This window comes from Hakea prostrata, chromosome 9, assembly GCF_041222555.1.
Source record: "Hakea prostrata isolate BN-2017 chromosome 9, UWA_Hpros_2, whole genome shotgun sequence".
In the NCBI taxonomy this organism is placed as follows: domain Eukaryota; kingdom Viridiplantae; phylum Streptophyta; class Magnoliopsida; order Proteales; family Proteaceae; genus Hakea; species Hakea prostrata.
In genome coordinates this window covers 57,451,528-57,470,478 of record NC_142608.1, presented here as the reverse complement: position 1 = coordinate 57,470,478, position 18,951 = coordinate 57,451,528, and the positions used below count along the sequence as shown (strand labels likewise).

The 18,951-nt window shown below is 40.1% G+C and overlaps 1 protein-coding gene across 1 annotated transcript in view; it reads right to left on the bottom strand.

Moving 5' to 3' along the window:
* Nucleotides 1–18,951, bottom strand: part of LOC149005688 (GTP-binding protein ERG-like) — a 37,529-nt gene that overhangs the window by 5,166 nt on the left and 13,412 nt on the right. Inside the window, exon 3 of the mRNA XM_089169491.1 lies at nucleotides 3,822–3,970. Within this exon, the coding sequence (XP_089025617.1) occupies nucleotides 3,822–3,970 (149 nt within the window). The remainder of the gene's footprint in view (nucleotides 1–3,821; nucleotides 3,971–18,951) is intronic.

Below are 18,951 nucleotides of genomic sequence, written 5' to 3'. Positions count from 1 at the left end.
TTCTCTAATTGCTCTTGCATTCAGATTATTCTGTCTCTGTTTTATGAAGTTTGAAAAATCTCTTTTGCTGCTCCCAATTTATGTTCACTAGAAATTACATTATATCTTGCCACCAAAAACACTTTTACTCCCCTTTATGACCGGTGGAGGAAGAATCTCTCTACTGGAAATTTGCAATCTCTCAATTGAAAAACCGTACTAGTCTTAGTGAACACCTCCTCTCACTCACTACAAAGCACAGTTTTTTTTTGTCTGTCTCTGGTCCCCAGTGCTGTCTAACTTACCTGAAGTTCTGAATCATGGAAGAAATGAATAAATGTTTGCTGTGGTTTGGAACAAATTATGTTATGGTTTTCCACACAAACTGACATAACTGATGGGTGAAGAGAGAACTCATGTAATTTTCTTAGACAAGCTTACTTAATAATATTTGATCACCAGAAAGTTTTTGCAATGAAAATACAATTATCAATAACAGGAACCACAAATTCATGGACCTTTTCTCAGCTTTTATACTTTCGGATTTGTTCCAAATTGTTTCATTTAGAGTACTCAGCACTTCAGCAGAATTGGTGTGCAAACTGTCTCTTAGAAGAAGCAATTTCAGGTCCCACAACTTGAATTAGTTTCAAAACCAACCCCATCATAAGTTAAAAGGGGATTTTGGCATCGTTTCTCTATACTAATCCTAAGCCACTAGGGTATTTGATCTTCTGAAGCAAGTAAACGCATTTGGCAAAGATTTGGTTCTCTAGAGAGTCTCTTCGATATTTGTTTGCTCCTCCAGGGTAGTTTTATTTTATTACTTTCCAAATAAGGATTTACAATTTACAAAGAAGTCTAAACTCCAACAAAATGGTCAGTAACACAAGAATGAAATATACATAATTAAGAGAGATTTCTTGGAATTTTTTTTTTTTTGTGGGGGGGGGGGGGTAACAAAGTCGCTTTATTTATATAGGGAAATTGGGCATGGGGATATTACATATGCCACCGACAAGGGTTGAACCCACAACCTCTCCACTGAGATGTGAGGTTCTCAACCATTCCACTAACCTTGCATCTTAAGAATAAATATTCACTGCCAACCATTTTTTCCTAAAACTATCTCAGAACCCGATCGGAGTTTAGATTCAAGTTCAACAACAACAAACCTTGTCCCAACTAAATGGAGTCGGCTACGTGGATTTTTGCTTTCCAATCAATTATGTTTGAGGTCATGCTAGATACAAGGCCTAAGCTATGCATATCCTTTCTCACTACTTTTCTTAAGGTTATCTTAGGTGTACCCCTAGCTCTTCTAGTCCCTTCAATATGGATTATATCACTTCTCTGTACAGGGGCTTTTATAGGTCTCTGTTGAACGTGGTCATGCCACCTCAAACAACTTTCTCGAAGTTTATCACTTATGGGAGCAACTCCCAAACCAACTCTAATATGATCATTCCTTATCTTATCCTTTCTAGTTTTGCCACTCGTCCATCTTAGCATCCTCATTTCTGTTACACTGAGTTTATCCATATGATTCTTTTTAACAGCCCAACACTCTGCACTATACATCATAGATGGTCGAACAACGGTCCTTTAAAATTTTCCTTTAAGCTTTAATGGAATATGTCAATCACACAAGACCCCGAAGGCCCGGACGTTCCTCTCCACTTCATCCACCCTATTTTAAATCTTTGGGAAATATCATCCTCTATATCACCTCTTTTATTTATGATTGAACCTAGGTACCTAAAACAATCACTCTAAGGAATCTCCTTATCGTCCAGTATCACCACCTCATTGTTTGCCTGATCATGACTAAAGTTACAAACTAGATATTATGTCTCCGTTCTACTTAGTTTAAAGCCTCTTGATTCCAAAGTTGTTATCCATGATTCTAATTCGGTATTAATCACCACTTGAGTCTCATCTATCAACACAATATCATCAGCAAAAAGCATACACCAGGGGACCTCATCTTGAATGTCTTTGGTTAATTCATCCATTACAAGTGCAAATAGATATGGGCTTAAAGTTGATCATTGATGTAGTCCCAACTGTAATTGGGAATTCATTACTTTGTCCCCTCACTATTCTTACACTTGTCACCATACATATCCTTAACTATGTCTACATATTTACTTGCAACACTTCTTTTCTCTAGTACTTGCTAAATTAACGCTCTAGGTGCTCTATCATACGCTTTTTCTAGGTTAATAAATACCATATAAAGGTCTTTACTACACTCTCTATACCTTTCCATAAGTCTCCTAATTAGGTAAAAGTCTCTATTGTAGATCTTCCCGGCATAAACCCAAACTGGTTCTTTGTGATTGTAGTTAAGTGTCTCAAACAGGTTTCAATTACTCTCTCCCATAATTCCATAGTATGGTTCATCAGTTTAATGCCCCTATAGTTATTACAATTTACAGCTTTGAATATCTCCTTTATTTTTGTGAATTGGAACCACGATGCTTCTCTTCCATTCATCTGGCATTTTCCCTCTACTCATAATCTTATTAAACAACTTAATCAACCAAACTAGTCCATGGATTCCTAAGCTCTACCAAACTTCTATTGGGATTTCATCAGGACCTTGTGTCTTGCCGAGTTTCATCCTCCTTAGTGCTTCTTTTACTTCGGACATCAAAATTCTCCGTAAATAAGTTTGAAAATTGGTGCCTTGGTGGATGGTGTAATTGTGCGAATCATAGGTGTTTGAAGTATGCTCATTTAGTAGACTAGAGAATAGATTTCCCATTTTTTCTTAATGTCTTCATCACATACTAGTACTTTACCATCTCCATTTTTAAAACATCTAACATGGACGAGATCTCTACTCTTCTTATCCCTCATCTTAGATTCTTAGTTATCTTATAAATAGATTTTTTTTCCCTTCCTTCGTGCGCAACTTATTGTATAACTCTTCATATTTCTTTTCCCTTGCTTTTCCCACAATTTTCTTAGCTTCATTTCTATCCAACCTATACCTTTGAAGATCCTCAACATCCTTAGTTCTTTGCCATGTCTTAAAACTAGCTTTCTTATTCCTAATGGCAGCTTGAACCTCACTATCCCACCACCAAGTCTCTCTATAAGAATGAAGCTTTCCTTTTGATTCACCTAGGACATCTTTAGCCACCCTCTTGATACACATAGCCATCTCATTCCACATTGCATTAGTGTCTTCCTTAAAATCCCACTTTCCATGTTTGACTACTTCATTAGCAAAGGACTTCAAACACTCTCCTTTTAAGTTCCACCATCTTATCCTAGGATAGTTAACCTTGCACCTTTTATGAGTTTTTGGGGTTAGGCACATATCCAAGACCACAAGTCTAAGTTATGCAATTAAGTTTTCCCCTGGTATCACCTTACAATCCTTGCACAACAATCTATCAGTCCTTCTAGTTAGGAAGAAATCTATTTGGCTTTTATGATGTCCACTTTTGAAGGTAATTCAATGCTCCTCTCTCTTTTTGAAGTAAGTATTTACAATAGATAGATTCAAAGCAACAGCAAAATCCAAAATTGAGATCCCTTCCTTATTCCTCTCTCCAAAACTATATCCTCCATGTACACTCTTAAAGCCTCTTTAATCTTTCTCAATATGTCCATTTAGATCACCTCCTATGATAATCTTTTCTCTTGACGAATTCCTTGCATCAATCCATCCATATTCCCAAAATTCTAGCTTTAGACTTTCATCCAATCCTACTTAAGGTGCATATGCACAAATTATATTTACGAACTTTTTCTCCATTACAAGCTTGGTAGAAAATGAAAAACATAGAGAGAACATATGATAGGTCAAATTGAGAAAAGTTACTCACTTGGAAAGATGCCTATGGACATCAAAAATAACCATTAACACATCATACAGGTTAATCGAGCTCCAACTACTTTGTGCACGAACTCTTGCATCAGTTTTACAAGGGTAACCACGGCTATCCAACATTAGTCCTGGAGTATCAAAGAAACACTGTTCAAAAGACATCAGTACATTGTATCAGTAGAACATAAACCGGCCAAGAAAGTAAAAAGACCACAAGTTGGATAACATTTAAAGACATATGTGCATCAAACGCAGATTCAATAAATGAAACATATACCAGATATCTTTTCCACATTACAAATACAGTGAACATAATTGGAAGCAAATGTATTAACTTTTGCAACAGGCAACAAGAAGCCAGAACTCAAAACCTGATAGGACGTTCAGTTGAGGGACCAAAGGACCAGGCAAACTACCCACCTACATCTTGGGTAGTGGAATGCACCATAGGCCCACTTAACGGGTTGGATTTGAACAGGAAAACACCCCAACACCAGAAAAACCAATAATGCATAGCTCCATTTCATAGCAACCAGTTATGTAATACCCATGCTTAGAATAGTATATTTATATATAATTGGCTTTTATAATAACCTAAGAGACAACTACTTGGTTAGAAACATAATTAAATGGAATGGGTCTAGATTTCAAATCCTAGTTTAGTGCAACATAGTTATTCATTTTTAGTATTCTTAAAATTCACTCAACCAGAATGGAGGATCTGGAGTTAGTGCTCAAATTTAGATAGAATACAAAAAAGAGATATTTGGAGATAAAATAGGACAGAGTTGAAGAAAATATAGGAAAGGGGGGGAAAATTTATAAAAGGCAACCCCACACTCACAAAGAGAAAGAAAGTGGGAACCTGAGAGGAACGAAGAAGAAGAAGAAGGACTTGAAAAGATCACTGCCCAACTCTTGGTCTAGAATGTTTTGTTATCTCTCTCTCTCTTTGATGTTCGTTAAAATTTCAGCACCTGCAGTCAGCCTAGAGATTGAAAGAAAATTCAGAAAGACGAAGAAGAATAGAAGACGACTAAAGAAGAAGAGAAGGGGGAGAGAGCTTGCATGTATGTTTGGCTCTTCCCTGGAACTTTATTTATAATGTAAAATCAAGTCTTAGTTTATGAAAGTTTCTTAAACTGAGTTACAGCAAAAAGAAAAATTACCTTTTGCACAGAATCTCCAAAATCTACTAAAAGGGACACTATCCTAGGGAGATTCCTTGTCAACGAAGCAATAAGAAAAATAGAAAGTAACCAAAATAGAAATTAACCAAAACAGAAACCTAAAGTAAAATAGAAAGTGATATTCTAACAATGTAAAGGGTTAAGGGCCTGTTTGGTTACATGAATCCAGAGATTTGAAATCTCTGGATTCACAAATGGGAGATTAATACCCGTTTGGTTGTGTGAATTCCTGGATTCATGAAATCTAGGGATTCCCCTTATTACATTAAAAACATGAATCTGTAAATTTATGGGTATGAGGTGAAATCCAGAGATTTCACCCATACTATATGTTGCTGCACAATCCTGTTCGTCCCTTCAGCCGGTTGAACCTGCAAGGATGAGCTCGACCGTGGAGGTCGAGTTTTCACCTCCAACGATCTAGTTAGGAATCCGACTAAGGAAGGCAAGAAAGTAATGAACAATAATAATACGAATAGTGATCGTTCTATTCAGCGTACCTTTCTCTTGTGCTCTCATACCTTTTTATAGCTTTTCTAAATATGAGTTTGATTGGGACTCAAACCTTAATTACGTTGCGATCTGAATCTTAGTCATTGAGTCCTACTCGAACACGAGTAGTAGAGTCTTGACTGAATGCTGTCTCCTTGGCTAGAATCTTATTCAGATTTACCTTGTTATTCAGCCTTTGTACTTATTCGACCGACCTTGACTTGGTCCGTTTATCTTGATCCAATCTGGTCGGGCCAGGTTCAAACCGAACTGGTTTGATTTCGATCTAGGTCGGACTAGGCTCAAACCGAACTGGTTTAAGCTTATTTATTCTTTCCTTATCATAAGCCCCCCAGTCTTCGGAATCCGGTCCTCAGGCTGTTCAGATTGTGGAGACTTTTTAAGCTCGAATTTTGGAGATGAAGCTCAGGAAATCCGACCACGAAAACTTTGCATATTTGTAGGTTGATTTTAAGGCTGACGTCACCTGACAATTAACTGCGCCACAATAACTGGCAAAGACGGCGCACATTCTCTGAGGTCATCGTGCTCCTGACACGTGGCCCTGTCTTTATGGCCTTTCATAATGACATTTCTATTTTCAAAAATGTTGGAATTCCAACCGGCTTTGTTATTTAATCAGCAGCCTTTAGATTGGAATCCTTTAGAAGAGACCTTGTACGGGATCGTTGGATGCAGAAGCCTTTAAAGCCATTAGATTAGGAGCTTTTTATGCCTTTCCTTTGTCATCCATTAGATTTGGATTTTTTAGGAAGTATATAAATATGTGCTTCCCTAAGCCATTTCACTTTTTTACTGTGTTACTGTTGTGTCTGTGGAGAAGACGAAAGTTGCAGATTTTTCTAAAGCTTCTTCTCGACCTTCCGAGAAGCTCTCTCTTCGATTCTTCTCACGAGTAAGTTCGTCTTTCTCTCCTGGTCATTTTCATCCACTTTGCTCTTTATTTGGTGTTATCGTCTGAGAGTATTTTTCTTTTTTCTTTTCTTTGAACTCTGCTTTTCATTTCTTCCCTTTAAGCCACTGTAACCGTAGCTTTCACTTAGTGATGGGTGTTAAAAAGAGAGCTTTTAGACCCTCTAATGACTTCTTCTGGTCGTTCGTCTTCTGAGAATGAGACAGTTTGACCTGGGGGCAGTGAGGCTTCCTCTTCGGGGTATAGTGATACTGAGAGTGATACCTCTGTTGACCCTTCCTTGTCTCCTAGTGTTCGTCCGAACTTGCTTAGTGATGAGGAGTTTAGGACTTTAAGTATTCGTGGTCGGTTTAACAAAAACAGGCTAAGATGGCTGACAAATCTTTCTCCCTCCAAACTTGCTTTTGAAAGAAGTCGTCCTAGGACCTCCGAACATATAGATTTCGATCCAAGTAGTTCAGGTCCCAGCTTTTATCCTTCCGAGCTGACGGAGAGTGATTTGGAACTCATTCGAGCTCGTTATTCCATACCATATAATTTTGTGCTTAGAGTCCCTGCTTCCTATGATCGGGCTCACCGACCTCATTTAGGGGAGTTTGTTGTGTATGAGGATGCCTTTGTCAGTGGTTTTAGGCTTCCCGTGCACCCAGTCTTTGTAGATACTCTTAATCAATTTGGGATGTGTCCAAGGATGTTAGCGCCAAATAGTTGGCGTAACATAGTTTGTTTTTTGGGCTTTTGTAAACAGAAGGAGGTCAGTGTGACTCCGACCTTAAATTTGTTCCTTCAATTTTTTATGCATAAGAAACAGGAGCAAAGTCGTTGGTTCTATCTTTCCAAACGAACTGCTCTTCAGTCTGGATGGGAGGGTAACTTTGTTGGGACAGGAACCCTTCCCTCAAATACTAAGGGTTGGAGGTCTAGATACTTTGTTCGCCCTCCTTCTCCTTCTGATTTTCCGACCTCTTGGCCAAAAAATCCTAGGGAAGGTTCAAATATTCCTCCTCCCCTTTCATCATCCGAGCAGGAAGCAAGGGATCGTATTCGGATGATCCCTACTGAAGATCGGAACTTGCTTGCTGTGAATGGATTTTGTCCGGAATATCCCAATATTCTTCATCTTTGGGGTTTCTTGACCGGGAAGATGTATGCTTTTGCTTTTTGCTTTAATTCATCTATATTTTGCCAAGTTAACTTACTCGGTAGGTGATGCAGTGTTGATCGGTGAGGATGATCTTGCTGATGCTGCATTTACTATGTTGGAGGTGGAGGCAAAGCATCCGACCAAGCCAGACAAAGTACGAGCTGATCAGGCTTCTCCATCTAAGGATAAGAAGATTGCTGCTAAAGATAAGTCATCTTCCCGTGTTCGGAAAGATAACCCTTCCGACTTCCCTCCCCGACCAACAAAGAAAGTGGCCAGTAAGAAGAGCTCGGGTCATTCTGATCCTCACCCCTTTTTAGGTGAGGATGTTTTTGGTCAAGAGGTTCCAGCTGAGGTCAGGGCTTCAGGCTCCTCGGGCTCCACCAATATTCTTCAACCAAACTGGTCGTTGGATGGAAACTCTTCGGTATTCCGGGGTGAGTCTCCCTTGATGTCTAGAGTTGACAATGAGTGGCTTAGTGGAGCTATCCTTCCATCCAACTTTGAATACCTTCAAAGTTTTGGTCGTCTACAAGCGCACAGTATTACTGTGAGGTATGGATATTTCCTTCTTGTACTGAAGATTACTTTTCTTTATTTCATTTGTAAACTCCTCGCCTTTTTGTGTGCAGGATGGCTTGTGCTTTGGTCCAATCTCTTGGTCAAAGCATTGACTCTGCTCGGCAAGACTATTCTGCTCTTCAGGAAGCCAATCAGCGCAACAAGAGGTTGGAAGAGGAGCTGACAGCCCTGAAGTCCAACAACAGTGCCTTGATTGCTCGGGAGGCCGAGCTTCTCAGTGAGGTGGCTGCGCTAAAGGGGAGGAATGAAGCTGTGGAGCTTGAGAAAACCTCTTTTCAGACATCCTTGGAAGAAATGCAAGGATCCTTGGTCGGTAAGGAGGCTGAGATTTCCAGTCTCCGAGCTAAGTTAGAGAGCTCGGATCATCAAGTTGCTAAATTGATGAAGGTAGTTGAGGAGAAAGCTCCTTGCGTATTTGAAGATATCCCCCACCAGCTTCGTATTGAAGTTATAAAAAGGTGGGTCAAGACAGCTGGCTATAGGAAATTTATGACCAAGGTAGCTGCGCCAGGATATATCTATGCTCGGCGTCATACCTACCAAGGCCTTATTGCAGCTTTCAAGGATTTAGATTTAGAGAGATTTCAGAACTTGATTGATCCTGGAATCTATGACGATCTCAAGATTCCCCGACCTGCCTGGTGTGCTGATCTACCAAGGTTTCCCAAGCCTCAAGAGGTTGAAGTAGTTGATTTTCTGGATAACTGGGATCCCTTGCCTGAGGCTGGTAGTTCGGACACCTCTTCCTCAAAAGGCAAAGCAGCTCAAAAAACAAAAGAGAAGCTTTAGAGCTTTGTTCTGTCAAAGTCTTTTTTGTATGTATGGCCTTTTTGGCCTTTACTTTATTTTCTATCTTTCTCTATTTGTGATCTCTGCTTGTTCGGAATGAAGCAGTTTATTTAAGATTTCTCAGTTTGATCAATGCTTTTGTCTTTTCGAACATAATAGCTTGATTGTTTGTAAAGAGTTAAATCTTTTTTTGTGCCTAAGTGACTTAGGGCTTTTTGTGCCTAAGTTGCTTAGGGCTTTTCTTCCCGACCTTAGTAGGTCGGTGGCCTAAGTGGCTTAGGTCTTTTTGTGCCTAAGTGACTTAGGGCTTTTTGTGCCAAAGTTGTTTAGGGCTTTTCTTCCTGACCTTAGTAGGTCGGTGGCCTAAGTGGCTTAGGTCTTTTTGTGCCTAAGTTGCTTAGGGCTTTGGTGCCTAAATTGCTTAGGGCTTTTCGGTGGCCTAAGTGACTTAGGTCTTTTTATGCCTAAGTGACTTAGGTCTTTGGTGCCTAAATTGCTTAGGGCTTTTCTTCCCGACCTTAGTAGGTCGGTGGCCTAAGTGACTTAGGTCTTTTTGTGCCTAAGTGACTTAGGGCTTTGGTGCCTAAATTACTTAGGGCTTTTCTTCCCGACCTTAGTAGGTCGGTGGCCTAAGTGACTTAGGTCTTTTTGTGCCTAAGTGACTTAGGGCTTTGGTGCCTAAATTGCTTAGGGCTTTTCTTCCCGACCTTAGTAGGTCGGTTTATGAATTTTAACTTCTGTTGGTACTCCCTTGATCATCTTAGCTAGGTATTCTAGCTTGAGCCGTGATGATATGTTGAAACTTCAAAAACTTTATTCAATGGGAGAAAAATTCATAATGTCTAAATCACGGACTACTGTGTGAATATCTAAACTAAAAGAAAAAACTGAAAAGAAAATTTCAAGATTTGTTGAGGATTTTATACTATTGATAGTATTTCCTCAAGTTGTTTGAATTCCAGGTCCGGGGTATTAGTTGCCCGGTCTCTGGATCTCGCAGCTTGTATGCTCCCGGGGCAACTTGTTGTACTACAATGTACGGTCATTCCCAGTTTGGAGCAAGCTTTCCTTGATTTGTAGGATCAGAAGCAGATGATTTACGAAGGACTAGATCTCCAGGGAGATATTGTCGCAGTTTAACCCTTGCATTGTAATGTGTTGCAATGCGTCTTTGGTATTCTTCTAAGCGATATTGTGCCTTATCTCTGACTTCCTCAATGAAGTCTATGTTTGCCCTCATTCCTTCGATGTTTGCTTCTTCATTGAATTCTTCCCTGATAGATCCGACCTTAACCTCTACGAGAATCCGAGCTTCGACTCCACAAGCTAGTCGAAATGGAGATTCGCCGGTGGTCGTTCTGGCAGTAGTTCAATAAAGACCAGAATACTTTAGGTAACTCTTCTACCCATCTGCCTTTAGACTGGTCCAATCTTTTCTTCAATCCTTCAAGCATTGATCTATTAGTAACTTCTACTTGACCATTACTTTGTGGATATGCTACAGAGGACCAACGATGTTTTATGCCTCGCTCTTTACAGAATCGTTCGAATTCAGCATTTTCGAACTGTTTACCGTGGTCGGTGACAATGATTTTTGGGATACCATACCAATACATGATATTTTGTGTGACGAGTTTTTTCATCTGGTCGATATTAATGGATGCCAGTGCTTTAGCCTCCACCCATTTAGTAAAGTAATAGATTGCCACCACTAGGTATTCTCTGGCTTCTGTGGCCTTTGGTAGTTTTCCTACCAAGTCTATCCCCCACCTGGCGAAGGGAATCGGAGAGATGGTTGATGTTAGAGGCATTGCAGGGGCATGAGGTATGTTGGCGTGCGCCTGGCACTTGTCACATTTGCGGACATGAGCTTCCGAATCTTCTTGTAGTGTGGGCCAGTAGTATCCTTGCCTTATTACCTTGTCTGCTAAGGCTCTGGCTCCTATATGACCTCCACAATTTCCTTCATGAATTTCTGTTAGGTACCTCTGAATGAGGCTACTTAACAAGGTGGAATAACTCAAGAAGAAAAAATGGACTTTGAATAAAAGTTGAATAAGAAACAATACATTCTACCAGCAGTAGGTGATTCCTACGGCTACCCAAGAGCAATGGCTCTTACATAAACTTTTATATAACTCAAAACCTATCTTTTCTACTCTTCCTTCCCCCTATTTATAGCAATTACGTTCCTACAGTATTAATTAATAGAATCATCCCAATTTGAATAGGACTCTTCAAAAGTAACCTGAATTCGAATAGGACTCTTCAAAAGTAACCTGAATGTAATATGACTCTAACCTGAATGTAATATGACTCTTCAATCTAATCCTAAAAAGTAACCTGAATACAATAGGACTCTTCAAATCTGCCAATCGTTTCCTTCCCTAGAATTTAGGGATTTGCTTTCCCTGTCGAGTGTAGACTCGTGATACTAGGGACCTATCAATTTCTTTTAGGATGACAGCTGCCTCTAGAGCCCCTACACATCATAACAATGGTCGGGTTAGGGACTTTTTATATAACTTGTCGTTTCTGACGGTGTATTTGACTGCTCTTTGCTTTACAGTTCTAGTTTCTTTTGGATCTTCTGGTAGTAAATCACTTTCCAGATAATTGATTATTGGAGTCATCCAACCGTGCTCGGTCTGTACGTGCATCTGGTCGGTCAAACTGATGCTTGGAAATTGTAATTCTTCCATTTATACGACTGGGTCTGCCTCCAATTCGTCCGTAGCCAACCTAGATAAGGCATCTGCCTGCTCATTTTCTGCTCTAGGGACTTGTTGGATTTTGATGTCTTTGAAGAATTGGCTGTATTGGTTGACCATGGTCAGATATTTAGTCATCCTCTTTTCTTTTAGTTCATATAACCCGTTCACTTGATTCACAATTAGTTGTGAATTGCTTCTGACTTCGATGTTCTGAATATTAAGAGCTTTTGCTATACGAAGACCTGCTATCAGTGCTTCGTATTCTGCTTCATTGTTCGATGCCCTGAATTGGAAGCGTAGTGCATAACGTATTTGGAATCCTCCTTGACTTATTAGGAGCAACCCTGCTCCACTCCCCTGTGCGTTGCTAGAACCATCCACTGAAAGTATCCATCTTTTCATATTTTTGGAGGTGGCCTCTTCTTCTTGCCCATGCTTTGGTTCAGAAGTTTCAAGGACGAAATCAGCTAGGACCTGTGCTTTAATAGCTGGTCTTGGTCGAAACTCTATCTGATGCTCGCTCAGCTCAACTGCCCATAATACCAGTCTTCCGGCCAAGTCTGGTCGGTGCAGTATTTTCTTTAAGGGAAAATTTGTTAATATTGCAATAGGATGTGACTGAAAGTATGGCCTCAGTTTTCTAGCTGCTATGACCAGGGCCAAAGCTTGCTTGTCCACCTCTGGATATCTTGTTTCAGCATCGAGGAGTACATGGTTCACGTAGTAAATGGGCTTTTGTTGTTTTCCTTCATCTTGCACTAGTACTGCGCCAACAGCCAAGGACGAAGTTGCCAGGTGGATGATCAATTCCTTTCCTGTGGTCGGTCGTACGAGCAGGGGTGGAGTAGTTAGCTTTTCTTTCAGATGCTCGAAAGCTTGCTAACACTCCTCGCTCCACTCTGGTACTCCTTTTTTGGAAATGCTTTTCAGAGCTTGGAAGAAAGGAGAACATCTCTCTCCTGATCGGGCTATGAACCTGTTTAAGGCTGCCACCCGACCAGTAAGACTTTGTATCTCTTTGACACTTTTTGGTGGTTTCATCTCTTGTATGGCTTTTATCTTCTCCGGATTAGCTTCTATTCCTCTTTGGGATACCATGAACCCCATAAATTTTCCTTAAGATACTCCAAAAGCGCATTTTTCTGGGTTGAGCTTCATTTTGTATGCTTGGAGTACCTCAAAGACTTCTGCTAGGTCTTTGAGGTGGTCGGATTGAGATGTGCTCTTTATCAACATGTCATCGATGTATACCTTCATATTTCTGCCTATCTGCTGCTCGAAAATTTTGTTGACCACTCGCTGGTAGGTTGCCCCGGCATTTTTTAGACCAAAGGGCATTACTTTGTAGTAGTAATTATCCCTGTCTGTCATGAATGTTGTGTGTTTCTGGTCGTCTGGATTCATTAGGATTTGATTATATCCTGAATAGGCATCCATGAAACTGAGCATCTCATGACCGGCCGTTGCGTCAATAAGCAGGTCTATCCTTGGTAAAGGATAACAATCCTTTGGACAGGCTTTGTTGAGATCGGTATAGTCTATGCACATTCTCTTTGACTGCTTTAGCTTCTGAGCCTCTGTTCGGATGGCCTCATGCTTTTACAAAGAAAAATTTCTTCTCTTTTGTATTACTGGAATCGCTTGAGGGTCAATGATTAGCTTGTGCTCGGCTACTTTTCTGTCTATTCCGGGCATGTCTTCTGCCGACCATGCAAAGACATCAGTATTTTTCTGTAGAAATCTCATTAGACTATTTTTGAACTCTTCTTCTTGTTCTGCTCCGATCATAGTTCCCTGATCTTCCCTTGAATTCAGCATAATCTTTTCCAACTTTTCTACTGGTTCGGCTCTTTGCATGTTTTCTTCATCGCGATCATCTCTGACTTCGACCGCCATGGTAGAGCTTGTTTTTACTCTTTTTCTCATGTAATTGGCGTAGCTCTGTCGGCTTATTTTTTGATCGGCGGAACATTCTCCTATTCCCTTTTTTGTTGAGAATTTCATCTTCATGTGTAAGGATGATACTACCGCTTCCAGAGTACAAAGGGTTGGTCATCCCAAGATCACATTATAAGCTGACAAATCTCGGACGACCATAAAATTCGTTTGGATGACCCTGTCTCTGAGGTATTCGCCGATACGAAGATCTAATCTGATGGTGCCCTCTGCCTGGGTTGAGGTTCCTGTAAAACCGTATAAGTGCGTCCCACAAGGGATCAGCATTTTCTCGTCTAGCTGTAATTTCTTGAAAGCTTCTAATGACAAGATATCTGCTGATGACCCTGTATCTACTAGGACTCTATGGACCTCTGTTCCGGCCAGAGTGACTTTGATGACAAGGGCATCGTCGTGGGGAGTGTTTATCCCTTGTTTATCTTTGGATGAGAAGGTGATCGGTTCTGAAGTGACCTTCTCATCTGGCTTCTCTAGCTCGGCATTCCCCACGTATCGTGCTTTTCTCTTGGCTTGTCTACTTGACTCCTCAGTTGGGCCACCGAACACGGTAAATATTGGTGGTCATTTTTTATTGTCTCCTCCTTCCCGTGGTCGGGACTTGTTTTGACGTCCTTCTCTGCTTGGAGATCTATGCCTCTTCCTACCCCCTTCTATTTGCTTTTGATCAGGTTGGGTAGGTCGGAGGTATTTTGTAAGCTGTCATTGAGAGATGATCCTGTCAATTTCCTCTTTAGCTGTCGGGCGATCATCTCTGTCAAAGTGTCCGTGATCTTTGTGGAACTCGCAATATTTGCTTTTATCACGATTTCCTGGACGAGAATGTAGCTTCTCGGGCAGCTGGAGAATTCCTCGATCTTTAATTTGCATCAGGATTTCCGATCTCCTCATGGCCGGTGACCTTTCCCGTTCAGGTCGACCATCCCTGGTCGGGTCTATGGTCGATCTTCTGATAGGTTGGTATTTTTCTTTGTATGTTCTTGCCTCAGTGGTTGGATGCTCCTTTCGAGATTCGATTGTTTCTGATATCTCTGCTTGTTTGTGGCATCGCTCTCTGAGATCATCATACGTTTCAGGCATGTCAAGCAAAAGTCTTTCAAGTAGGCCTTCATGGCTAAGTCCTTGGTACAAGGCGTGGAAAGCTATCTTTTCATCCAGATTTTCAATCTGCATGGTCAGATTATTGAATCTCGCAAGGAAATCTCTAATGGACTCCCTTCGCCCTTGTTTTACAGCGAACAAGGTATCTTCTCTCTTTTTGGTTTCTACTCCGCTTTGGAAACGCAATAAGAAAGTCCGACCTAGATGGTCGAAACTCTTTATTGTTCCACTAGGCAAAGCTTGGTACCAATCTAACGATGCTCCAGTCAATGATGCTGGAAAACTGTGGCATATAGCTGCTTCATTGTGTCTAGAAGCAAGGAAGAAATTTCGACCTTGCAAAAGGCCGAAATTTCGACGTTTCGGTCGAAATTTCGATCGAAACTGGACACTTTTTCTGAAAATTGGAACTTCAATTTCGAGCCTCATATGGACTCAAAATGATTTGGATTCTTGTATACTACCTATTTCAAGCAAAATAAACACAATAGAACTAGTATTTTGTAAAAAACAAAACTATTGAAAATTTATCATTCAAGTATACTAACAAATGACTGGTTCCGACAAGTGCAAATTGTATTGCATACATGCATAGAATCAACAACATACATGAATTGTTTGGTAGAATGGTTACATATACAACAAGTCAACAAAATAAAATGACCGACTAGATCAAGTGATGGTGTCTCAAATATATAAAGCTAAAGCTTATATATCATATATACATAAAATAAAAATACATAATTTTAGAAACTAATTATTAAAATAAAAAAATAAAAAAATGGTAGCAAATAATAAAAAGATAAGTTTAACAAAACACAAGTATAGATCATAGTCCTAGGCTAAACATATACTAATTTCAAGGCAATACAAGATCATTTAAGGTATGAACAAAACAAAAATAAAAAAAGGGGAAGTTTGGAACTATTGGGTGTGGCTCATGCTTCACATTCTATTGTTGTTGGAGTTTCCTTTGTAGCTGTTGTGGCTTAGGAGGTGTTTGGAGGCAAAAAATGAACAAAAGTGGTGTTTGAAGGCAAAGGAGTAGTGAAAATTAGGTGAAAATGGGATAGAAATCAACAAAAACCAAGGAAAAACAAGTTGGAATGCTGATATGTCGAAATTTTGGTCGAAATGGTCGAAATCTCCGAAATTTCGGTCGAAATTTGACACTTTTCCAAAAATATTGAAATTTCGTTTCGTTTTTTAAAAATGCAGACATTTCAACTGAAATTTCGACAATTTCGGTTGAATTTTCTTCTATGTCTAGAAGTAGACATGACAGACTTATAATGGGTGATGTGATGCTTAGGACACTTCGATCCGTCATATGCCTTGAAGGTCGGGCACTTGAAACCTACTGGCATCTCTGCTTCCGAGACGCTTTTGATGAAAGGATCCTCCTTTAAAACGGCGTATAGCTCATCTTTTCCAAGCTATTGCACTTTTTTGACTGTTTCGTCAAGGTCGGTGATGCGCTTGTTCATCTCTTCATCCCGCTCCTTTGAACCATTATGGTTCTTTTTGTCCTTTGAAGCTTTTGCTGGATCTGTGCTGCTTCCTCGATCTCCGTCTTCGTCGACTAAAGGATTCTTCTCTGGAATAGCTTCTTTCGAGGTTCGAGACTTTGCTGCTTCTCTCTGCAGCTCCTTTTGAGATCGTTGATGTATCTGGTCGATCACGGGTGGTCGGTCACTCCTGCTCCCTTCGGGACTTTTTTGTTTTTTCTGAGAATCTGTATGGGGAGCAATTACGTGTTGCATGGCCATCCTGATCAACTCGCTTAGGGATGAGATTTCTTTTCTCATCGCAAATTGTTCTTTTTGAACCTCGACAATTTGATGCATTGTCGCGTATTGACTCGCTTGAGGATCTGACAGAGTTGGAGGATCTTACTGAATCTGGAGTTCGGGAATTTTCTCCATTCCTGGGAGGTTTTGAATGCCCCCTAGGTTGCCTTGGCTGACCTCCTTTTCTCCGTCAGACCCATCTTCGATTACCAAACCTGATCTCGTCTTCATAATAGCTTTTTGATCAGAGTTTCCCACAGACGGCGCCAATTGTTGCTGCACAATCCTGTTCGTCCCTTCAGCCGGTTGAACCTGCAAGGATGAGCTCGACCGTGGAGGTCGAGTTTCACCTCCGACGATCTAGTTAGGAATCCGACTAAGGAAGGCAAGAAAGTAATGAACAATAATAATACGAATAGTGATCGTTCTATTCAGCGTACCTTTCTCTTGTGTTCTCTTACCTTTTTATAGCTTTTCTAAATATGAGTTTGATTGGGACTCAAACCTTAATTACGTTGCGATCTGAATCTTAGTCATTGAGTCTTACTCAAACACGAGTAGTAGAGTCTTGACTGAATGATGTCTCCTTGGCTAGAATCTTATTCAGATTTACCTTGTTATTCAGCCTTTGTACTTATTCGACCGACCTTGACTTGATCCATTTATCTTGATCCGATCCGGTCGGGCCAGGTTCAAACCGAACTGGTTTGATTCGATCTAGGTCGGACTGGGCTCAAACCGAACTGGTTTAAGCTTATTTATTCTTTCCTTATCACTATAAAAGCACTAAACATTTAAACCATGACTTCATAGATGTTTTTTCAGAATGAATCTACAGATTTCATTTCAAAGATTCAAGCTAACCAAACAGTTAATTTTATGAACCATAACTTCATAAATTTGAAATCTATAGATTTATGAAATCTCCAGACTCAAGTAACCAAACAGGCCCTAAGATCATGATACACTCGATCCTAGTGTGGGGTTTTTTTTTTTTTATCAAACTTGGTAAATGATGAAAGAAATGATTGTAGTGAATGGCTTATTGATCCATGATCTCAAGCCCTCCATTTATAATTAAGTGGAAAGTAGACTATTACAAGGAATAGAATTTTACATGAATGCAAACTCTAATTTAACTCCTATACAAACTCTTATTAGACTTCTAATAGAATCCAACACTCCCCCTCAAGTTGAGGCATAGATATTAGTCATGCCCAACTTGCCTACAATAGGAAGGAAATCTCTTTCTTTCAAACCCTTAGTGAAAACATCTGCTACTTGGTCTCCAGATCTTACAAAAGGCATGCAGATAAGCCCTTGTTCCAACTTTCCTTTGACAAAAAACCTGTCAATTTCAATGTGCTTAGTTTGATCATGTTGCACTGGATTATTAGCAATACTAATAGCAGACTTGTTGTCACAATATAACATCATAGGGTTTGGAACTTGGACTCCAATATCTTGCAACAAGCCTTTCAACCATAGTAGCTCATAAACTCCACGAACCATAGCTCTATATTCAGCTTCGGTACTAGATAAAGCTACCACATTCTGTTTCTTACTTCTCCAAGTAACTAGATTACCTCCAACAAAGGTACAGTAACTTGAAATTGACTTCTTGTCTAGAGATCCAGCCCAGTCTGCATCAGTGTATGCTTCTACTTTTAGACTATCGGTGGGTGATAGAAGTATTCATTTTCCAGGAGTTCCCTTCAAATACTGTAGTATTCTGGTAACAGCCTTCATATGAGCTAAACATGGATCATGCATGAATTGGCTCACTATCCCTACAGCATAAACGATGTCTGGCCTGGTGTGGAACAAGTAAATAAGCTTCCCTACCAGCCTTTGGTATCTTCCTTTGTCTACTGGTTCTCCCTCTTTTTCTTTAAGTTTAGCTCCAACTTCAATAGGGGTATCAACTGCTTTACACCCCAACATTCCCACTTCTGATAATAAATCTAGGACATACTTTCTTTGGGATAGGAATATACCTTTATTTGATCGAGCCACCTCAATCCCTAAGAAATACTGTAACTTCCCTAGATCTTTAATTTCAAATTCTCTGCCAACAAAGTCATTCAACTTTTGGATTTCTTCACCATCATTCCCTATGATAACAATATCGTCTACATAAACAATGAGAAGTGTGATGTTAGTACCTGACTTCTTGACAAATAGTGTATGATCAGCATTGCTTTGCTTGTACCCAATAGAAGTCATTGCCTTCAGAAGGCATCCAAACCAAAGATCTAAGAGACTGTTTTAACCCATATATTGACCTCTTCAACCGACAGACTTTCCCTGCAGTATTGTCATCAGAAAAACCATGTGGGATTTCCATATAGACCTCTTCTGCTAACTCCCCATGTAAAAAGGCATTCTTTATGTCTAGTTGGTGCAAGTTCCAGTGTTTGTTCACAACTACAGACAACA